Source organism: Schistocerca americana, chromosome 2 (assembly GCF_021461395.2).
Source record: "Schistocerca americana isolate TAMUIC-IGC-003095 chromosome 2, iqSchAmer2.1, whole genome shotgun sequence".
NCBI classification, from domain to species: Eukaryota; Metazoa; Arthropoda; class Insecta; order Orthoptera; family Acrididae; genus Schistocerca; species Schistocerca americana.
Window position 1 is genome coordinate 894133891 of NC_060120.1, and position 22660 is coordinate 894156550.

The window sequence follows — 22660 nt, forward strand, 5'->3', positions numbered from 1 at the left end:
ATCTAAAGGCTGTAGATTCTACTTCATACCTCTGATTACAATTGCGACCTACTTAAATAGGAATGGACACACAGAAAATGCTGTAGGCGTTTTAATGACAAAACACTCTTTTGGAGCGTTGCTACGAAGTTGGAGAGCCTTACTATTGACGGAAGAGGTCGAAAGAGTCTAAATAAGGGCAGCTCGTTTGGTATTATCGTAAAACAGGGGAAAGAGTGTCGCAGAAATTACACAAGAGTTCGGGTGGTAATCATTTCAACAATGGCGTTTTTTGACGTGGCGCGATCTATATATGAAATTTCGATCACCAACTTACACCTCCGAATTCGAAGAGATATTGTTGAGTCCCATATACATTGGAAGAAATGATCATCAGAATAAAATACAAAAAAGCAGCGCTCAGACGAAGAGCTGTAGGTGTTCTATCCCGCGCGAAATTCGAGAAAAGGAGACAAATAAGTTGAAAGTGGTTCGATGAACCCTCAACTAAGCACTTGCGTGTGTCTTGCAGAGTAACCATGTACATGTAGATGAAGAATATATGCATTATCTTAGGAGCTTACCTTCAGCACACATCTGTCGTGCTGCTTGGTAAACTTCAATTTTTTCATCCTCGGTTAACTTTCTTAATGTGCGGTAGTTAGCCACCATAAACGTTGCAATTTTATGCAACATACTAACGCACATTTTCTGTTCTAGGAAGGCATCAGCGGCTTGTTTCAAAGGTTTCATGTCCTGAAAATACATTTTCTCAACATACATATTTCACAAGTGGTTCTATAATATTCAGATGGAATAAAATTACAAACCTCTTCATCGTTATCCCGTATGGTACAGTGATTTTTTAAGGCATAAAACCACGGTAGAACTAAATGTAGGGTTGGATCCTTGTCACTCTCTAGATCAACTGTGGCTTCTTTAAACGGCTTAAGAAATTCTATAAGCTGGCCAGTTATATGGTGGTCATAACCCAGCATCTTATCAGAGGCACCTTCATTATGTAAAACAGCCTTCACTGAATCAATCTGAGAATGGACTGATACAAGCATGTCAAAATAACTATTCCAACGAGTTGAAACCCACTGCTTTAAAGATGAGTTCAGTCTCACACAGAGACCTCTTCTCTTGAAGTACGAAACCGTAGCCCGCACTGTATTAAGAATGGCTAATATATTTGGAACATTTTCTTTCAAAAACTGTTCGCTCAGAACATGTTTCAAGACTGTGTTTATACTATGAGCCATGCATGGAAGACGCTGATATACTTCGAGAGCTTTGACAATGTTACTGCCCTGGTCTGTGACAAACGTAATTTTGGCAATGTCTTCACGAGAAACACCCATAGTTTCTAAGCCATCTTCCAACTCGTTTCGAATATTTGAGCCAGTTTTTGGGCAGTCAGGAAACGCAGAGCACATTAGTACATATTTATTCAAACGCCAGTCTGAATTTATGTAATGCATTGTCACGGACATGTAATGCACCCCTTTGTAATTGTCTGTCCATAGATCAATTGTACTGGCACATATACCAGAACGAATCGCATGCACTATATCTGGGAGCATTTTGCTGCGCACTTTATCAGCTAAGGTTTGAACTTTCCTAGCTACTGTCACTCGGGAAGGCATAACATTTTTAATATCAACTGAGCCATATTTTTTACCTATGTCGATCAGTGTCTGCCCTAAATTAAGAAATCCTTCTCCCTCTATACTGCTAAATGGTCTCAGGTCCTTAGCACACATTTCGACGCACTTTTCGGCCACTAAATCTTTGTCCTCTTTCAAGATATTTACGGAGTGAGGGAACTGCTTGTCAAATTTGCACACATGTCGTAACATACTCGAGGTTCCCGAATAAGTACTTAAGAGCTTTTTACATAGTTTGCATTGAGACACACCTACCGATTTATTTGAAGCAGCCTCATAAACACACGAAAACGTTTCCCATGCGGCACTTGTGCTCTGTTTCGTTACCAGCATGTATTCGCCAGTTGTCAATTTTTTTTCAATCTCACTAAAGTTCGACCTATTCATTGTGCTGCCTCCACCGTTGCGATAAATGAACTGCAGGCTAACTACCTGGCTACTCTAGTCACGGTAGCTTGACAGCGCAACCTGTTGTCAGGCGCAGCAAGCTGAGCGGGTCCCGTGAAGCTTGGCAGGCTTGCGGGAACCCAGGTAGCCCGGGCTTGCGGGAGCCCGTATCGCCCGCATTGCCCACTATGCCTCAGTACACGCGCACTCTTGTGTTTACATCGCGGCAGGCTGACCTGCATGAATGGTTGCAGAGGTGCTAGGGGCAAGCAGGCTGCAAGGGGAATTTGTACACCTCTGGTCTGCTTCCGGGCGCCATACTGGACTTTTAGCGCGGAACTTCCTGCCCTGCCCAGTTCGGCGTCGCTTATCAGGAAGCACTTCTGCAGTACAGGCAGCTGTACGCTCATTCAACTCAAGGCAGCCGTACTGAGCACACAGCCATGCCGTACAGGAGGAGAAGATATACAAGAAGATCAAGAATGCCTGTGTACAAGACTGTGGATACATTTAGTCTTACTCCTAATAATGTAGCACGAGAAGAGCTACTAAATGGACCTATTACATTTGTAGGAGCTAAGATTAATTTTTCTTGTACAACTACAGAGGTTGTAACTGGTAATAGTTGGTTAACTACTGCTACTGTAAGGGGCAGTGATAAGCCTCAATTAGGTTTGGAGTCCTATTATGATAGAGACATTATTTGTTATCGTACATGTTCAATTGGAGTTAAGGGCGACAGGAATTATGGTACAGCTGTTGTACTTACTGATAAGCCATTTTCTTTATATACAAAGAACAGGAGATGTGTTAATGCTAATGAAAGAATTAATATTTGGGTTAAGATTGATGGTACACTAACAAATTATATTAAAGTACAAGGAGATGTGACTGGCCTGCACAGAGTCCTGAACGGAATCCTATAGAAAACCTTTGGGATGTTTTGGAACGCCGACTTCGTGCCAGGCCTCACCGACTGACATCGATACCTCTCCTCAGTGCAGCACTCCGTGAAGAATGGGCTGCCATTCCCCAAGAAATCTTTCAACACCTCATTGAACGTATGCCTGCGAGAGTGGAAGCTGTCATCAAGGCTAAGGGTGGTCCAACACCATGCTGAATTCCAGCATTACCGATGGAGAGCACAACGAACTTGTCAGTCATTTTCAGCCATGTGTCCGGATACTTTCCATCACATAGTGTACCACCTCTGTTGTCAGCTCTTGAGGACGAGTGGGCCGCCATTCTCCCACAGACCTTGAAAAATTTCACTGACAGTGTCTTCAGCAGAGTTCCAGCCGTCATAAAGACGGAGGGTGGACACATCCCACATCAATATTTTGGTCGGATACTGTATGAAGCGTCTGAGAAAACTAATGAGACTGACAACACTGCGAGCGATCTGGCAATGCTGTGTTGTTCTACTCGTGTACACCTATGTTTCCATCCATTCCAGATGCTCAGTACGAGTTTCAGCCCCGTACAGCCATCACGTGATTTTTAAGAGCGCCATCAGTGATGTTATGTTTTTGCTGTGTGTGTCACGAAAATGGCGCAGCGGAATTTAGAACAACATTACGGCATCAGGTTTTGCGCTGAACTTGGGGCATCCGCGAGTGTGACCCTTGAGAAGTCGAAAAAGGCCTATGGAGAACACTCCTTAGCAAAAGTACACGTTTTTCGCTGGCACAAATCATTTTTGGAAACCTGAGCACACGTTGAAGATGAACCTCGCTCAAGGAGACCTTCAACATCAGAAACTGACGAAAACGTCGAACGTGTGAGCTGTTGTGGGAAAGACATTTAATAACAAAGATGATAGCTGACCTGTTAAACACTTTTATCGCACATCAAATGGTAAGGCTGAGTAAAAGAGTGCTGGCTGGGTAAAAGAGTGAAAGGGTGAAACCGGGGATTGCAGACGAGTGGATGCGAAAGATCTGTGCCAATATGGTGCCAAAAAATTTCACAACTGGGCAGAAGGACAATCGAAGAAACGTACGCGTTAATCTTCTTGAGAGGATTGCCAATGACAACGAACGGCTCAGTCGTGTGGTCATAGGATTTCTGACTACGATGTGGCAAAGTGAGGAGTGGCACACTGAGACATCTTCTCGAGCGAACAAAGGTCGAATAAGCAAATCAAAGTTGTAAACAATGCTGATTTGCTTTTTCGGCTGTAGGGGTATCGCGCATAAAGAGCTTGTTCCTCAGTGACAAACTATAAACGAAGTGTTTTACGAAGATGTCCTTGGAAGCCTGAGTAAAAGAGTGAAAGGGTGAGACCGGGGATTGCAGACGAGTGGATGCTGCATCATGACAACGCCCCATGTCACGGAAGTTTTGACCTCAGAAGGCATATCTGTCGTTCCATAGCCTCTCAGTTCACCTGATCTGAGTCCCTGTGCCTTTTTCCTTTCCCGAAATTAAAAAATGTATTAAAAGGACATCATTTTGGGTTTCTGGAGAGCATTCAAAAGAATGTGACCGACGTGTTAAAGCTCTATGAGTTAGAGGACTTTCCGCACTGCTATCACCACTGGGTACAACAGCTCGGCCGATGTTTACCTGCGGAAAAGAACTAACTACTTTGAAGGGGACAATATTATACTTTGAATAAAATTAAAAAATTTCGTAGATAAAAAATTAGTCTCATTACTTTTCGCACACACCTGTTTTTCCTATTGGACGTTACTTAGTTAATCATCCTAAACTAGCTGTTATGTGATCTACATTTCACCAAATCCTTTATTAAAATACAGTACTGGCCATTAAAATTGCTACACCAAGAGAAATGCAGATGATAAACGGGTATTCATTGGACAAATATATTATACTAGAACTGACATGTGATTACATTTTCACGCAATTTGGGTGCATAGAACCTGAGAAATCAGTACCCAGAACAACCACCTGTGGCCGTAATAACGGCCTTGATACGCCTGGGCATTGAGTCTGATGTGTCGACAGAAGTGCCGACACAGTGTGGGTTGAGGAGACCGAAATGCACGCTATAAGCTCACGCCGGATCGCGTGAGATCTGAAACAGGATACGTAATGAATGCTATAAAGAAAAGTACGTAGTTTCTGGAATACTTAACTTTAATCCATCATTTGTATACATCGTTCTTGATGAGACATGCTTCATACGATAACTATCAATTGCTATGGCGCCTTGCTAGGTCGTAGCCATTGACTTAGCAGAAGGCTATTCTAACTATCTTCTCCGCAAATAAACGAGGCTTCGTCAGTGTTGCATCGCTAGCCAAGTCGCCCGTACAACTGAGTCGAGTGCTAGTAAGTCTCTCGAGACCTGCCGTGTGGTGGCGCTCTGTCTGCGATCACTGACAGTGGCGACACGCGGATCCGACATGTACTAATGGACCGTGGCTGATTTAAAGCTACCACCTAGCAAGTGTGGTGTCTGGCGGTGACACCACAGAGTCAAACAAAGCTTGGATGGCGTGTACACGTACAGCTGCCCATGCAGCTTCAACACGATACCACAGTTCATCAAGAGTAGTGACTGGCGTATTGTGACGATGCGTATTGCCGTTGGACTGGAGGTGAAAGGAGACTGGGTCTCTCTACAGATGAGCCTGGCTGGGTTCGCCGCCTGATGTGGCCGAGCGGTTCTAGGCGCTTCAGTCCGGAATCGCGCTGCTGCTACCGTCGCAGGTTCGAACCCTGCCTCGGGCATGGATGTGTGTGATGTCCTTAGGTTAGTTAGGTTTAAGTAGTTCTAAGTTCTAGGGGACTGATGACCTCAGAAGTTAAGTCCCATAGTGCTCAGAGCCATTTGAATCTGGCTGGGTTCAGAATGTGACGACAGTTATTTCCTGAAATTTAGAGAAGGAGGAACACGTTATTCTCCGCATCATCCTGAAAAGTGCTGTCACTTTGCAGGCGGTGTATGTTTAGGCAGATAGACAATAATTTTTGAAAACGTTTCTCGTGGAGATCAGCGGTTTTTCCTAGTACTTTAAAACGAACATAAACTGTCTCAACCACAAGAAACTTTTATTTTTGTGGTTACTGGTTTCGGTCAGTTATTGACAATCTTCAGATCTCATACCATGTTGGCAGGCGGAAGCGATTACGTTCGTGAAGTTCGTAACGCCTGCTCCATTCGCCGCCTCCGCCTACCAACATGGTACCGAAAACGGTAACCACAAAAATAAAGGTTTCTTGCGGTCGTGACTGTTTACGTTCATTTTAAAGGCACACAGTTCCGGATACCTCTGCACGTGGAACTGTGACTTCTCAGATCTACTGAACTGGTATTCTTAGCGCTTATATGTGTACTTCTGCCGTCCTACTATGTGGCGATTTCTGATGAGGGAAAACGATGCTTTGACATACAGGGCTCGTGTCATGTTTGTATATCTACATCGGGGAATAATACATCTCATACTGTAAAATACCATATTTGTGACTTCTCCGCAGTTTCATGAACACTAATCTCTTCTCCAGAGATATTTGCCAAGATTAGAGACTTTCACGAAGAGTATCATTTACAGCCACCATCACGACCGTCGTCTCACACTGCTGTTTGCTACTTTGGAGAAGAAAAACACTCCGTATTGTCGTTAGTTATGCTGTAGCACTTCTTTCCCTCGAGAACAGACGTCAGTGTTCCTACCATGACAAATACTTATCAGGAGTCGACAAAAGTCATTTCATGAAGACTTTTGCACTGTTCTTTATTTTGTATAGATAACACAGTCTGCCTACACATAGGCACATGTGAAGAGTGGAAGGAAAAGACTTCTCCAATCTCTTTTTTTTTTCTCGGACTTTATCTAGTATCTTCATGGGGTCGGCATGTCAATTACTGCATTTGGCAATGTCAGTGATAGAGAGGGTGTTACTGTAGGATAAAGTTCACAGACATTGTTTTGGACTCAAAAATGGTTCAAATGGCTCTGAGCTCTATGGGACTTAAAATCTGAGGTCATCAGTCCCCTACACTTAGGCCTACTTCAACCTAACTAACCTAAGTACATCACACACATCCATGCCCGAGGCAGGATTCGAACCTACGACCGTAGCGGTCGCGCGGTTCCAGACTGAAGCGCCTAGAACCACTCGACCACCAGCGGCCGGCCGTTTTGGACTGACACTATATACATCTTAGGCAGTTGTATGAAGACGAGGCTGCGTTTTTCGGCTCCAGACAACAAATGTAACTGCTCTTAGCTATCCAAGTGAAAACCAGCACATTCTGTTATAAACGTACAGGGACGTCTGAAGGTGGTTGTGTGGTATGGAGCTGCAGTGTCTCCCATTGTTGGACCGTTAATTTTACCCACAAGGATGAATGGTGAACGACATCTGGATACGTTACTAGAGCGTGTGTGGCCAGTAATTCCCAATTTCACAATTCCACTTTATGCAGGATGTCGGATGTCAAACAAAACCTCAAGGTCTGTCGTGTGTAATGACCCAGGTTTCAATGTAGCATTCATTTGCAGATGTGATTGCAGTAGCTCTACTTTGCAGACCCCAAGGTACTTACAATTCTACGTTAATGTTAACTGATTCTTAAGACTCTTCTGGTCAACCCACAATTTCTGACTCTCCCGTCTGTAAGTACTGACTAATGACTACCATATACATACTGGATGCTTGCTTGCTTATAGGTCGTGCGGCAACGGCAGGGCTGACAAAACATGAAATCCTGGGTGTTGTCTTTGTCGTTTCACAGTAGATTTAAGCAACTGCTCTTCGCAGTATCGCATATCGCAGCTGGTTCTGGATAGGGTACAGCTGTATTTTTTTTTTTCACCGCCTGAATTGAAATTGATCTAATCAACACTAGCTCTATGTCTTGTTATAAAGTGCGTTACATGATGGCAACCCATTCTTGAGAGCGTTAGTACTTCTCCATGGATATGATAAATCTACACGAATGAGTGTCGCTGTCAAAGCGTCGAACGATTAATATGATCTAGGAACGCTGCATCTGTCGTCATTGATACAGCTACAATAAAATATCGATTTGTCAGCTGCGTTCGCAACTCCTACGCAGAAAATAACAAGAATGTCGAGCATTAAATGATCTCGAGCGTCTCCGAACTACTGCGAATGTCACCTACGGCATAGAGTTGCCTTCCCCAAAAGGTAAGCCGGCCTAGGTAGCCGTGCGGTTCTAGGTGCTACAGTCTGGAACCGCGCGACCGCTACGGTCGCAGGTTCGAATCCTGCCTCGGGCATGGATGTGTGTGTTGTCCTTAGGTCAGTTAGGTTTAGTTCTAAGTTCTAGGGGACTGATGACCTCAGAAGTTAAGTACCATAGTGCTCAGAGCCATTTGAACGAGAACGTAAAACGCAGAGCGGGATGACGATGTCGGCGATCAAGTCGAACGCAGCGCCACAAACTGCCAACTAACCAACTGCGACTGAGGATAGTTCGTCCAACGTACGCTAGATGGAGTCGGCCGTCGCTTTGCGGTATAAAGCCAGTGTCGCACGGTCTTACCAACAGAGGGCCACAGGTCGCTGAACGAAACGCGCCTCAGTGAGCATCGGATCACCGACGTTTTACACAGTGAGGCGGCAAAAGAGCGATATTTCCACTAAACTCAAACGTTCAGGACATGCAAAACGCAGACAACTAATAAATGACTATTCGCGGTAGCCCTGAGCCACATTCAGCCGTTATCGTTATTAACGCCGACATTGAAGAGACGATATCTACCAACTAGGATTGTTACAAGTGAATTTATTTATGCAAATCATTATGAGAACCATTTTTAGACTGCTTTTTTCTATGTTGAATGTTGAATTAAGTTTACAGCAAGTCTCATATCACTTTTCCCTCACTCACATTTACGTTTGTTGCTACCACTATAGTTTTTAGATGGCTACCTATACGCTGTTTTACGTGCAGTTTTATTATGTTATATTTTTGCACTGTCAATCGGGCGTTCCTTTTCCGTCAAAGAAAAACGAGTCAAACGTTTATTCTGGGAGCTAGAGACTTTAAAAACGCTAGGGGTGGATTCCACATACTACATATTATATTTGGCTGTCGTAGATGGATGTTCTGGTGGCGGAATGCTGATGTGAGTGAGTTGTTAAAATGTTCTCTCCCATGTTCCTGTATGTTCAAAGCAATGCGCCTTCTAAACGACCTCCGGCGTGATGCAATGTCGCTGTAGTCACGGAGTGACAAGCTTCCTCGATCGGTGTTAGACGTCATGTTCTGTTAGACTGCCGACCATGGCCTTACATCGCTGTACATACGGCAGGTCACACCGCACAAACAAACGGCATGGCGAGGATCTAACGTGGAATAAACATGGCATACACATCTAACGATTATGATGATCTGTTGCTGATGTTCGGTTAATGATGACACGATGGCAGTGAAGCAGCTATGGCGTATGCCGTGGGATGCCCTGTTCGAAGATCTACAAACGTCAACTTTCGGAAACAACTATTTTGAGAAGGTGCAGTAGTAACAGACGGAAGCCAGCAAGAAGTAAGGAGATGGATGTTTTTGCTTTAGCTGCAATACACGACGATCCTCACATCAGCTTACGAGTCGTTGCTGCAGTCACTGGTATCAGCCTCACATCTATGTGGCGTATAGTACTTGGTCGCAGGTTTCACCCACACCACTTGTCACTGATACAGGAGCTGCATAGGAAAGATTTCAATTGGAGAGTTATTTTCTGTGGATGGGGGTGTTTCATAATTTCCAAAGTATTATATTCTTCGATGAATCCACGTTCACAAATTATGGTGCAGTGAAGCGTCATAATATCCATTACTGGGCCACAGAAAATCCTAGGTGGGTACGACCTGTTGATTATCAACGGAGATGGTTCATTAATGTGTGATGTGGAATCCTTGGGGATGAAATCATCGTATCCACACTAATTTGTGGATACACTGACAGGTGAGATGTATCGAGCTTTTATGGTCTACAGTTTACATGCTCTCCTTGCAATCTGCCGTCTACACATTAGAGCCTGTATGTGGCTGCAATAAGATATTCACCCAGTCCAATCTGCACTTGGTGTTTTGCAAGAAATGAACAACACATTCCTTGGAAGATGGTTGGAGTGCTGTAGTCCTCGAGAATTGCCCGCATAGTCGCCCAATTGAACACAAGCAGATCTCTTTTTGTAGGGATATCTGAAGAATCGTGTTTATGTCGCTGAATTCACAATCTCGTGTGACTGCAAATGGCACATCGAGGAAACTTATCGTTCCGTGACAACGGCGACATTACATCTCGTCCGCTGGTCATTTAGACGACTCATTGCATTGTGCGTTCAGGAACATGGGGGCCACATTTGAACATCTCACTTACATTAACATTCCGTCACCAGAACATCAATCTGCACCCAGCCAAGTATTTTGTACAGCATGTTGCATCCACCCCGAACATTTGAAGCACCCAATAGAAATGTGATTCAAATTGATTTGTATACAGACTGTTTAAATCCATCATCTACCCCATAAAAAACTAAAGTTCTGCTGAAAAAAATTGTATCTCTTTGTTGTAAACCTCTGGAACTAGCACAATATACTATGTTTATAACCCTGCAGAAAGTATAACATTTTTAATATGGACCCATTTTAATAGATATACCTGTCACCTGTTAGTATATAAGTTACAGGGGCATACACTTTGTTTTAAACTCTCTGTATATGATGTATACCAATCTCTTGTTATCGTCCCTCCCACTCTCAACATGACTAGTAATTTACATCTATGTCTCACCATTTGAGGGGTCCATATTTCCAGTTCTATCACAACTATTTTCAACTCACTCGCCTTTCCATTTCTTCGCATGTGCAGCACCTCGTTTACTTCTTCCTTTAGTACTGATTATGTATTACATAATGTACTGCTTTTGTAGAGTTCAACCACCTGGTCTGTCTTTTTCCTAACTTCTTAAAAGTGCTTTTTCTAGACCCGAACAGGTAGTGGTTGTATTGTGGGGAGTGCTAGCGATTTTCACCTTCCGTATCAACCTCCATACCTCCACCGATCTCCTATATCCAAACGAATGCTCTATCCGCATCAGGTGCTATTACTAAAAGGTATGCATTATTTCCCCACACAATCTTTTCCATACCTCTTGCTTCTTTCTTGTTTTCTCTTTTAGCTAACTTTTCTTTTACCTTTCACCTGCTACTATTAGAGGACTTCAAATGCATATACTACTAACACTACTACTACAACCAGTACTATTAGAAATATAAATGGGCCCTACCATCACTACTGCCACCTCGATTTTACTACAGCAACTCCTACTACTGAAATGTATATAAGAAATATTTATACTATGCCTCAACTACGATTGCCTTTCGACCGTATTTTGATACTGTTTAGGTCGATGATTCTCAGACCACAGTTAAGTACTTTTTCTGGTATCATTACACATATTTTCTCTTCACAATACAGTGTCTGAGAAAGAAACACACACCTTCTGTTACTGGACTGTATAATTTGTATACTTTCGCTGTACGTTCTGTATCAGGTCAGCCACGCTATCGGGCACAGAAGTGTCTTGCTGCTTGTAGAGGCTATGGTAACAAATCAGAGAGCATCATTTAGGTTTCACTGAGACCCACTAGAGTGTTCTTGTTTTCTGGGGCTTTCCTGTGCGAACCACCCTTCATTAAGGGACTGCTCCCTAGGATCTTCTATTGCCTGTCTCTATATCTGCATCTACACACATACTCCGCAAGCCTCCATACGGTGTGTAGCTGACGATTCTACTGCTGCTAACAGCCGAGCGGTTCTAGGCGGTTCAGTCCGGAACCGTGCTTCTGCTACGGTCGCAGGTCTGAATCCTGCCTCCGGCATGGATGTGTGTGATGTCCTTAGATTAGTTAGGTTTAAGTAGTTCTAAGTCTAGGAGACTGATGACCTCAGTTGTTAGGTCCCATAGTGCTTAGAGCCATTTGAACCATTTTTGCTGCTAACATACATTTCGCGTAAGGACCACGAAGAAAACATACGAGAAATTAAGGTTCATTTGAAGGCATATAGACAGTCGCTATTTCCTCACTTTATTTGCGAGTGTAACAGGAGAGGAAGTAACTAGTAATGGTACAAGGCACCCACCGTCACGCACCGTGCGGTGGCTTGTGGAGTATGTTTGTAGATGTAGATGCAGATGGTGAAGAGAACCTTGTACCACTACTAGACATTTTCTCCACTGTTCCACTCGCAAAGAGAACGGGGGTAAACGACTGTCTATACGTCTCCGTATGAGCCCTAATTTCTTTTACCTTATGTTGGTGGTCCTTTACTGACCGCAGTTGAATAGTTCTGCAGTCAGCTTCATCTACATCTACATCTACATGGATACTCTGAAAATCACATTTAAGTGCTTGGCGGAGGGTTCGTCGAACCACCTTCACAATTCTCTATTATTCCACTGTCGTATTGCGCGCGGGAAGAATGAACGCCTATATCTTTCCGTACGAGCTCTGATTTCCCCTATTTTATCGTGGTGATCGTTCTTCTCTATGTCGGTTGGTGCCAACAAAATATTTTCGCATTCGGAGGAGAAAATTGGTGATTGGAATTTCGTGAGAAAATTACGTCGCAACGATAAACGCCTTTCTTTTAATGATGTCCAACCCAAATCCTGTATCACTTCTGTGACACTCTCTCCCATATTTCGCCATAATACCTGGTAAGAATCCCACACCACGCAGCAGTATTCTCAAAGAGGACGGACAAGCGTAGTGTAGGCAGTCTTCTTAGTAGGTCTGTTACATTTTCTAAGTGTCCTGCCAATAAAACGCAGTCTTTGGTTAGCCTTCCCCACAATATTTTCTATGTGTTCCTTCCAATTTAAGTTGTTCGTAACTGTAATACCTACGTATTTAGTTGAATTTACGGCTTTTACATTAGACTGATTATCGTGTAACCGAAGTTTAACGAGTGTGGATGACCTCACGCTTTTCGTTATTTAGGGTCAACTGCCACTTTTCGCACCATTCGTATATCTTATCTAAATCGTTTTGCAGTTTGTTTTGATCTTCTGATGACTTTGTTAGTCGATAAACGACAGCGTCATCTGCAAACAACCCATGACGGCTGCTCAGATTGTCTCCCATATCGTTTGTATAGATAAGGAACAGCAAAAGGCCTATAAGACTACCTTGGAGAACGCCAGAAATCACTTCTGTTTTAGTCGATGACTTTCCGTCAAATACTAGGAACTGTGACCTCTGTGACAGGGAATCACAAATCCAGTCATATAACTGAGACGATATTCCGTAAGCACGCAATTTCACTAGGAGCCCCTTGCGTGGTACAGTGTCAAAAGCCTTCCGGAAATCCCGTAATACGGAATCGATCTGAAATCCCTTGTCAATAGAACTCAACACATCATGTGAATAAACAGCTAGTCGTGTTTCACAGGAAGGATGTTTTCTAAACCCATGTTCACTATGTGTCAATAGACCGTTTTGTTCGAGGTAATTCATAGTGTTCGAACACAATATATGTTCCAGACTCCTGCTGCATATTGACGTTAACGATATGGGCCTGTAATTTAGTTAATTACTCTTACTACCTTTCTTGAATATTGATGTGACCTGTTCAACTTTCCAGTCTTTGGGTACGGATCTTTCGTCGAGCGAACGGTTATATAATGATTTTTAAGTATGGAGCTAATGCATCAGCTTACTCCGAAAGGAATCTAATTGGTATACATTCTGGACCAGAAGACTTGCTTTTATTAAGTGATTTAAGTTGCTTCACCACCCCGAGGATATTTACTTAAACGTTACTCATGTTGGCAGCTGTTCTCGATTCGAATTCTGGAATATTTACTTCGTCTTTTATGAATGCTAGTACTGTAAATTGTCGCAATAGTGCTTCGCGAAAAAACAAACAAACAAACACACTGTTACATCCACAGAGTAACACACATTTGCGAACAAAAATTTTGTATTAGGTGTAGCAAGGTCACCGCTTAATTTTACAAAAAGATAAACTTCCTTCGAAAACAAAAAGCTTCTTTTCCTTCCAAAATTTTACAACAAGCCCTAGAATTATGCCACCTTATTGAATTGAAATAGTAGCAACTGAACTGAATTTACGTTCCTTCGTCTGGTTTTCTCTCGACGCTCTCCGGCGAATGCTGAGGAAGTAGACGGGCACAGAGTTGGCCAGCGTAGCGAAGACGGGGGCACCTGGACGTTCCGGCTGCGTCGAAGTCTCTTCCGGGCGGCAGTCCGTGGCGGGTCGAAAGACTCCTGTTTTCCTTTCGTCCGGGTATTTAAGCCGGTGGCTCGAGTCTTCCTCCGCTGATTCCGGATTGATGATTGGCGGTCGTCGGCGATCCCTGATTGGCGGATGGTTGTATCATCGTGTGACCATCCGCGCCGGAAAAAGGCTCGTGCGCGTCCGTATTTCGCGGCTGATTGAATGTTTCGCGGGAACGCCTCTAGCGCCGGCTGGCGGAACGCGCCGGTACTAAGTTGCAGGCACCGCTTAACTCTACCGCGGTAGCCGACCGTTGCATTTGTGTGACTGTACGCGCTACGGCACAAACACAAACGTCATCTTGCCTCCAGGGATTTCTATTTGCGCTCACGAAGCAACAGCGTAACACTGATCGAACCTACTGGTAACAAATCTAGCCACACGCCTCTGAACTGATTCGGTGTCTTCCTGTGATCCGACCTGGTGGCAATCCCCAACACTCGAGCAGTACACTACTCAAGAATGTGTCACACTGTTGCCCTATACGCGGTCTCCTTTACAGATGAGCACCACTTTCCTAAAATCCTCGCAATGAACCGAAATTGACCATTCGCCTTCCCTACTATCGTACTAACGTGCTCATTCCACTTCATATCGTTTTCCAAGTTTACTCCTAGATAATTAATGCAAGTGACTGAGTCAAGAAAGCACAGCTAATGCTGCTTCGAACATTACGGTATTGTTTTCCTGCTCATCCGCATTAACTTACGTTTTTTTACATTTACAGCAAATTGCCATTTGCACACCAACTAGAAATTCGGTCTGAGTCATCTTGTATCCTCGTACACCTTTCTGCATACTAAGCTTCATCAACAAACAGCCGTAAGCTCCTGCTCAACCTGACCATCGAATCATTTATGTCCTTACTGCGGTGTCCTTCGCTCAAACCTTTCTCTGAGACAACAGCGGCTAGAAGATTTAGATTATTCAAGTCCTATTTTACTCTAGTTACGTCGTAAATAAAAAACATGGAAGATTTATTTGCGGCTTAGTATTTTACTAGGCGTTTTCCTGTTGGAGCTGCTACGTCATTTCCTACCTCTGATCCATGAATTAAATTCGTGAGACCCAGATTTCCAATCCCTGTCTGGCCATGCTGATTTAGGTTTTACTGGTTTCCACAAATCGCTTAAGACAAATGGCAAGATGGTTCCTTTGAAACGGAAAAGGGCGATATCATTCCGCGTCCTTTCCCAATCGGAGTTTGTGCTCCGTCTACTACCACCTCATCGTCGACGTAACGCTTCTTCCTCCAAATAGTGGATTGACTTCATTGTAGGGAAGCTAGAATCTAACACTGACATAGACAAAAGGAATAAAACTACACTGACAGGAAACACCCTGCAATAGACTGTGCCTGGTAGAACCCTGGTATCTAGTAGTCTACAAGATGAAAACTGCAATACTAAGAATTATCTTTTATCATTGACGCTATACACCGACATCCTAATTGTGCCTTTCGTCTCATAAAAACAAAATTACCTCATATGTAAGAACTATCTATCGCAATAAGAGAAGATTGGTACTTCCAACAAGAACGATTGCTTTAACTTCACTGTGCGCACTGTAATTAGTCTAATCTTGCAGCCGCGATCCCTGTGGGAACGATGTGTATGTACTTGGTGTAGTATGTTCCTAGATTCCTCACTGAAAGCTGGCTCCTGAAACACTGTAAATGGGATTTCACGGGATAGTTAGCATCTAATTTCAGGCATCCGGTAGTTGAGGCTTTTCAGCATCTCCGTGACACCTCAGGACAAAAAGGCGAGTAACAACCCCTGCTGCTCTCCTCAATATTCCTCGTTAGTCCTCATTGTTGCGAGTACCACAAACTTGAGCAATATTGTAGGTATGGGCGCACAAATTTTTTGTAAGCAGTCTCATTTCTAGACTCATCGCATTTTCCCAGTATCCTACCAATGAACCGATTGTACCATCTGATTCACCTACGGCTGAGCCTATGCCACCGGTCCATTTCATGTTCCTATAAACTGCTACAGCCAAGCATTTGTATGAACTGACTAATTCCAAATGAGACTCACTGAAGTTTTAGTCACGCCATTTTACGATTCTGTGTTTTTTAGAGTGCACAAGTTTGTATTTCTGATCATTTAACGCAGGTTGGTAATACGTGCACCACTTAAAAATCTTTTCAAGTTCTGCCTGAATATTTTTGCACCCTTTTTGGGAAAGTGTTTCATTTTGGATAAATGCATCATCTGCAAAAAGTCTGAAGTCACTGTTAAAATTGTCTGCCACATCATTAAAGTACAACATGAACAGCAAGTGTCCCAACACACTTCTGGAGCGACCTTCAAGTTACGTTACATCTGTCGATGACCCTCCATCCAAGAAAACACGCTGCACCCTGTCTACCAAGAAATCTTCAAAGCGCTCACAAATTTCATGCGATAGCCTTACGATCGTATTTTAATTACTAAGAACTGATGTGTTGCTGAGTCAAATGCTTTGTCGATGTCTTTCATCTTTCCCTGAGAGAAAGGGGCGAGTTAGGTCTCGCATGAATGATAGTTTCAGAGGAGGTCATTTTGTTCGAGGTACCTCATTACGCTTAAACTCAGAATATTTTCTAAGATTCCACTGTACATTGATGACAAAGGTACTGGTGAGCAGTTTTTAGATTACTTCAGCTAATCGTCTTTTGTAGGGGTCTGACTTGTCTTTCATCCAGCTACGGGGCACAGTTTTTTGTTCGAATGATCTGTGGTATATTATGGTAAAAAGATTGGCTATCTCAGTCAAATTCTGTATATAATGTTACGAAATCTATTTTCTGGACTAGTCACAGAATGCGAAGTAAAAACCTTTTGTGCAACCTATACATAGTCAGGTACTTGGGTGGCGTCCTCTGATGTATACTACAGCTCTTATCCGTTTAGGATCTCTGAACGCTATAGCGCTTGTTTGGGAAGTCGCAGGCTGCCTTCTCGCGGAATCTTCGAAGTGTCTGGTTCACGTCTTTTATTCGACTCTGACCCCACCGGCCAGGATTATGTCCAGAGAAAACGTTGCTGAATATGAGTGTCGTTGAAAGTGCATTAGCAAGTCTCATCTAAAGATGGTTGTAATCCATTCCCTTAATGGCTGCTGGCACAGCCTTTTCAACACGTTGAAAGAGGTCTGGCACACACAAAGTGCGCAAGGTGAACATTCCCATTGCTTCCTGCCATTTTATCAAGGGGTACTTTTACTCGCCATACGTTCGAACTGCCGAAAATTAACAGACTCCCCATGCCATAGTGCTTGCTGTTCCCAGACACGGGAGGCTGCAGGTCCGCCAGCAAGTATAGCGCGTCTGTCTAGATCAGTTTCAGCTTCAGTGGCAGGCAGAATTCCTAACTTGATGGTTAGGCGGGTAGGTGTAAAAAACTGAGTTCTCTCTGGTCCCTGCGTCTACAACAACCACCTGAAAGGTCACTCATAGTCAAGTGGAGGAACGGTGACACATCCTATACGTTATGCAGAGGAGCTAGCATCAACAGGACATGATAGTACTTGAGGTACCTTTGGTATTTCCAGAACATGTCTCACGGTAGCCGTCTCAAGAGCCCCATCTGCAGCAGCTTCCAGTCGCTTGACAGAAGTCAGGGAGATTTTCAGCTACTGATGAGCACCAAGTAACTCATCTAGTGTCCGAGAACAGCATTTACAGTGGGGCTTTATATGGGCAGACATCTTCATCTTAACACTTGATGTTTTATTTCCCACTATTATCTTTTTTTAATTGCTCTTCCTATTCTTTGTTTTATCTCGTCTCTGTTAGGTGCTACAGACAAACTCTACAGTCCCATTTTACTGTTATCGACTACTGTCGTCACTGTAGCTTTGAAAACAAGTGTCCTAGTACCCATACCGTCTATGTAAGGCGAGACATGGACTGCCACAGAGAACCACCACATCATCGGCTTCAAAACACCATACTTTCTTATAAACAGACAGGTTCCCACGAAAAGTCAGTCACACCATGCCGCCGGTCAAGAAAAGTCAGCAGCAGATTACCATCTCAGCGTTTTCCAGCAGGGGTGGACCCGGAAGTGTCAAGCTACGGCTCTTATTTGCAACGATTCCGTTGTAATTGAGTTGATACAGAAATTCACTTTATCTTCCATAGTCGATATTTTTCCCATTTGTTTCCTAGTTGTATCCAGAGCTTATGTTAGTCGTTATTGTATTTTGGGTAACTTCCAAGAATGATTGCCTATCGAAGTCGCGGGGACCAAATGATACATATCGAACGTGCGATTGTAAATCGATCATGCAACTCTGGTGGCGGGCGTTATGAGTATGTTTACGGTGGTCACTACAACACTGACAAAAGAAGAGCGTTAAAAAAGTACTTGTAATTACAAAGGAGACGGTGTTGTCATGTGGAAGTCCATGTGATGTGTATGCTAGACGAACAATTCCCTTTTTGCCATATCCTGGGTAAACCCTGTCAATATCACGTAAAAATATGGATAGAGTGTCACATACGTTAACTTTTCGCTGCAAACGTAAGATGTGAAAATAGAGGTACTGAAACAAGTATAGTTCGTCTCTTTGTCCTGGACGCCCTTCTCTTTTAATGGAAGGCTTCACAGATTTCCATAGCGTCTCGATGTTCTGGGTGTGCACACTGGGGTCATCCGAAGACACGAACTGTACAGAGTGGTTGACGAACTCGTGGTCGAATCCTTCTGCTTTGAGTCTCTTGCAGGACTGAAATCCGTCTGTATTGACTTCACTACCAGGCAGTATGAAGTGCTTTATCAGACGCACTAAAGTGACCTTGTCTCTGGACAATACTGTGACAACGTATCACTTCCGGGACTCTCGTTCTATTCAACCGCATACCCAAATTTGATCGATTTCACTCTTTGAAGGTCATCCTCTCTGGTTCTTCCTTCTTGCTATGTGAGATTCGTCCACTTCAACAACTTTACTCGGTCCACCAATAGGGTTCACTGTCGTTCATCACTACCACATGACACACTTCTCTGTAAAACCCGAAATAGTCGCAGGCGGTAGTAGCAGACAAGTTAGTTTCCGATGCTGTTGCTTGCAAGGTTTAGTCTCGAAACCAGCGAGATAGAAGAATTACGCTGGTCTGGATGGATAATTTGGAAGAGTTGAACCATGTAGTCTTCCTGATGCTCGATCGTTTCCCGCACAGTCCGCAATGAAACTGTAACGGTATTTCAGCACTGAAACTCTTCTTACAAAGTTTTACACACTTTTCACCACCACAGACTACACAGTCCCTCCTTTCCTTGTCCGATAGTACTCCATAATTGCGACAAAAAGTGAAACAATTTTCTACGCTAGATAAGCATGGAGTTAGATTTTTCCATGTGAGAGAATCCGCCTAAGAAACGTGAAGAACACCAGACATCCCACTCACAACCGATATAAATCGTCTGGGTTTCTCTAGCGACTCACAAATAATTCGTGGAGATATGTAATTTAGAGCAACTAGAGGAACGAGGGAAAACAGATAAAATTGACAATCACAAATAATTGATCATAACGTCCCCCACCAGATTCGCATGATCGATTTACAATCGCACGTTCGACATGTATCGTTTGGACCCCGCGACTTCGGAGGCAATCATTCTTGGAAATTAACGTATTTTGACTGACTGTGGAGTGGAAATTTGCTTTTAGTTATTGTTTTTCTTGTCTTCGCATTTCGTACGACATTATTATCTGAGACAGGCCCCGCATGGTGTTGAAATTTCAGTAAAATACACTACTGGCCATTAAAATTGCAAACACCAAGAAGAAATGCAGATGATAAACGGGTATTCATTGGACACATATATTATACTAGAACTGACATGTGATTACATTTTCACCCAATTTGGGTGCATAGGTTCTGAGAAATCAGTATCCAAAACAACCACCTCTGGCCGTAATAACGGCCTTGATACGCCTGGGCATTGAGTCAAACAAAGCTTGGATGGCGTGTACAGGTACAGCTGCCCATGCAGCTTCAACACGATACCACAGTTCATCAAGAGTAGTGAATGGCGTATTGTGACGAGCCAGATGCTCGGCCACCATTGACCAGACGTTTTCGATTGGTCAGAGATCTGGAGAATGTGCTGGCCAGGGCAGTAGTCGAACATTTTCTGTATCCAGGACCCGCAACATGCGGTCGTGCGTTATCCTGCTGAAATATTGTGTTTCGCAGGGATTGAATGAAGGGTACAGCCACGGGTCGTAACACATCTGAAATGTAGTGTCCACTGTTCAAAGTGCCGTCAATGTGAACAAGAGGTGACCGAGACGTGTAACCAATGACACACCATACCATCACGCCGGGTGATACGCCAGTATGGCGATGACGAATACACGCTTCCAATGTGCTTTCACGGCGATGTGGCCAAACACGGATGCGACCATCATGATGCTGTAAACAGAACCTGGATTCATCCGAAAAAATGACGTTTTGCCATTCGCGTACACAGGTTCGTTGTTTGAGTACACCATCGCAGGCGCTCCTGTCTGTGATGCAGCGTCAAGAGTAACCGCAGCCACGGTTTCCGAGCTGATAGTCTATGCTGCTGCAAACGTCGTCGAACTGTTCGTTCAGATGGTTGTTGTCTTGCAAACGTCCCCATCTGTTGACTCAGGGATCGAGACGTGGCTCCACGATCCGTTGCAGCCATGTGGATAAGATGCTTGTCATCTCGATTAGTAGTGATCCGAGGCCGTTGGGATCCAGCACGGCGTACCGTGTTACCCTCCTGAAGCCACCGATTGCATATTCTGCTAACAGTCATTGGATCTCGACCAATGCGAGCAGCAATGTCGCGATACGATAAACCGCAGTCGCGATAGGCTACAATCCGGCCTTTATCAAAGTCGGAAACGTGATGGTATGCATTTCTCCTCCTTACACGAGGCATCACAACAACGTTTCACCAGGAAACACCGGTAAACTGCTGTTTGTGTATGAGAAATCGGTTGGAATCTTTCCTCATGTCAGCACGTTGTAGGTGTCGCCACCGGCGCCAACCTTGTGTGAATGCTCTGAAAAGCTAATCATTTGCATATCACAGCATCTTCTTCCTGTCGGTTAAATTTCGCGTCTGTAGCACCTCATCTTCGTGGTGTAGCAATTTTAATGGCCAGTAGTGTATATTAAATGTTGTGGTCCACTGACAAAGCGCGTTTGTTAGCTTTGTGGGGCTACAGAAGGCGGCGACTGACCTGTGGCCCTTGCGATGATGCCGATGAAGGCGGGCGGTATGGCGAGCAGCATGCAGCCCACCACCGAGCCCAGAGACAGCGCCTGCGCCGCGCACGTCGTCTTCACCGACAGCACGCGCTGGAAGTAGCCCTGCAACACAGACCAGCACCTGGTCACGACACCACACAATTCGGATCCGAGGATACGTGAAACAATGGCGTCCTTTTTCAGGTGTACTTGTGTGAATGAAATCTTGAACATGGCAGCACGGCAGAATGGCGTGAATAACTACCCATGTACTGTCTGTGTCTGTCGAACTATACCCAATCGCTAAGTCTTAATTGGTACAAGGCACCAGTAATCAGAAGCAAGAGCGTAATTAGTAAGGGGCAATCGGGGCAATGCCTGGACTCCCTGTGAACGAGCAGCATCCTGACACCCAAAACAAAGATTTGAAAGAAAACGAAGAAAAAGTAAAGCTATTTTTTCCAGCATTGTCTTCGTAGCACCCATGTATACCTGCTCACAAGTGCTCTACATACAGTATCTAATCAAAAGCATCCGTACGTCCCTACATAATGCGGAACTGACCACTAGATATCAAGGGAGAGAGACCCGCCAGGTTAAAAGAAGGTACAGAGTGGAAACGGAATGGGACAATCAGGAAGGTAAGTGACCTCGAATGTGGGTAAGTTACTGGATGTCACCTGAGTAACAAATCCATCACGGACATTTCAACTCTTCTATATCTGCCCATGTCGTCTGGTGATCATGTGATGACCAAATGGAAATTCTGTCTAAGTCGTCTTGTACCTTCTTACAGTCACTCAACTTCGACACTTTACCCTACTCCACGGCATTATCAGCAAACAACCTCAGACTGCTGCCCAACCAGTCCGCCGAACCTTTTATGTATGCAGAGAACAACACCGGTCCTATCACATTTCCCTGGGGCACTCCTGACGACGTCCTTTGTCTCTGATGAAGGGTATACTCAGAATTGCCCCAGAGAAGTGTGACAGGACCGCTGTTGTACTCTACACACTTAAATGATTTGGCGGACAGGGTGGGCAGCAGACTGTGGTTGACTGCTGATGATGCCGTGGTTTACGGAAAGGGGTCGAAATGGCTCTGAGCACTATGGGATTTAACATCTGAGGTCATCAGTCCCCTAGAACG

At 44.1% G+C, this 22660-nt stretch overlaps 1 protein-coding gene across 1 annotated transcript in view; it reads right to left on the reverse strand.

Moving 5' to 3' along the window:
• Nucleotides 1–22660, reverse strand: part of LOC124594528 (high-affinity choline transporter 1-like) — a 378310-nt gene that overhangs the window by 56842 nt on the left and 298808 nt on the right. The window contains exon 7 of the mRNA XM_047132900.1: nucleotides 21502–21631. Within this exon, the coding sequence (XP_046988856.1) occupies nucleotides 21502–21631 (130 nt within the window). The remainder of the gene's footprint in view (nucleotides 1–21501; nucleotides 21632–22660) is intronic.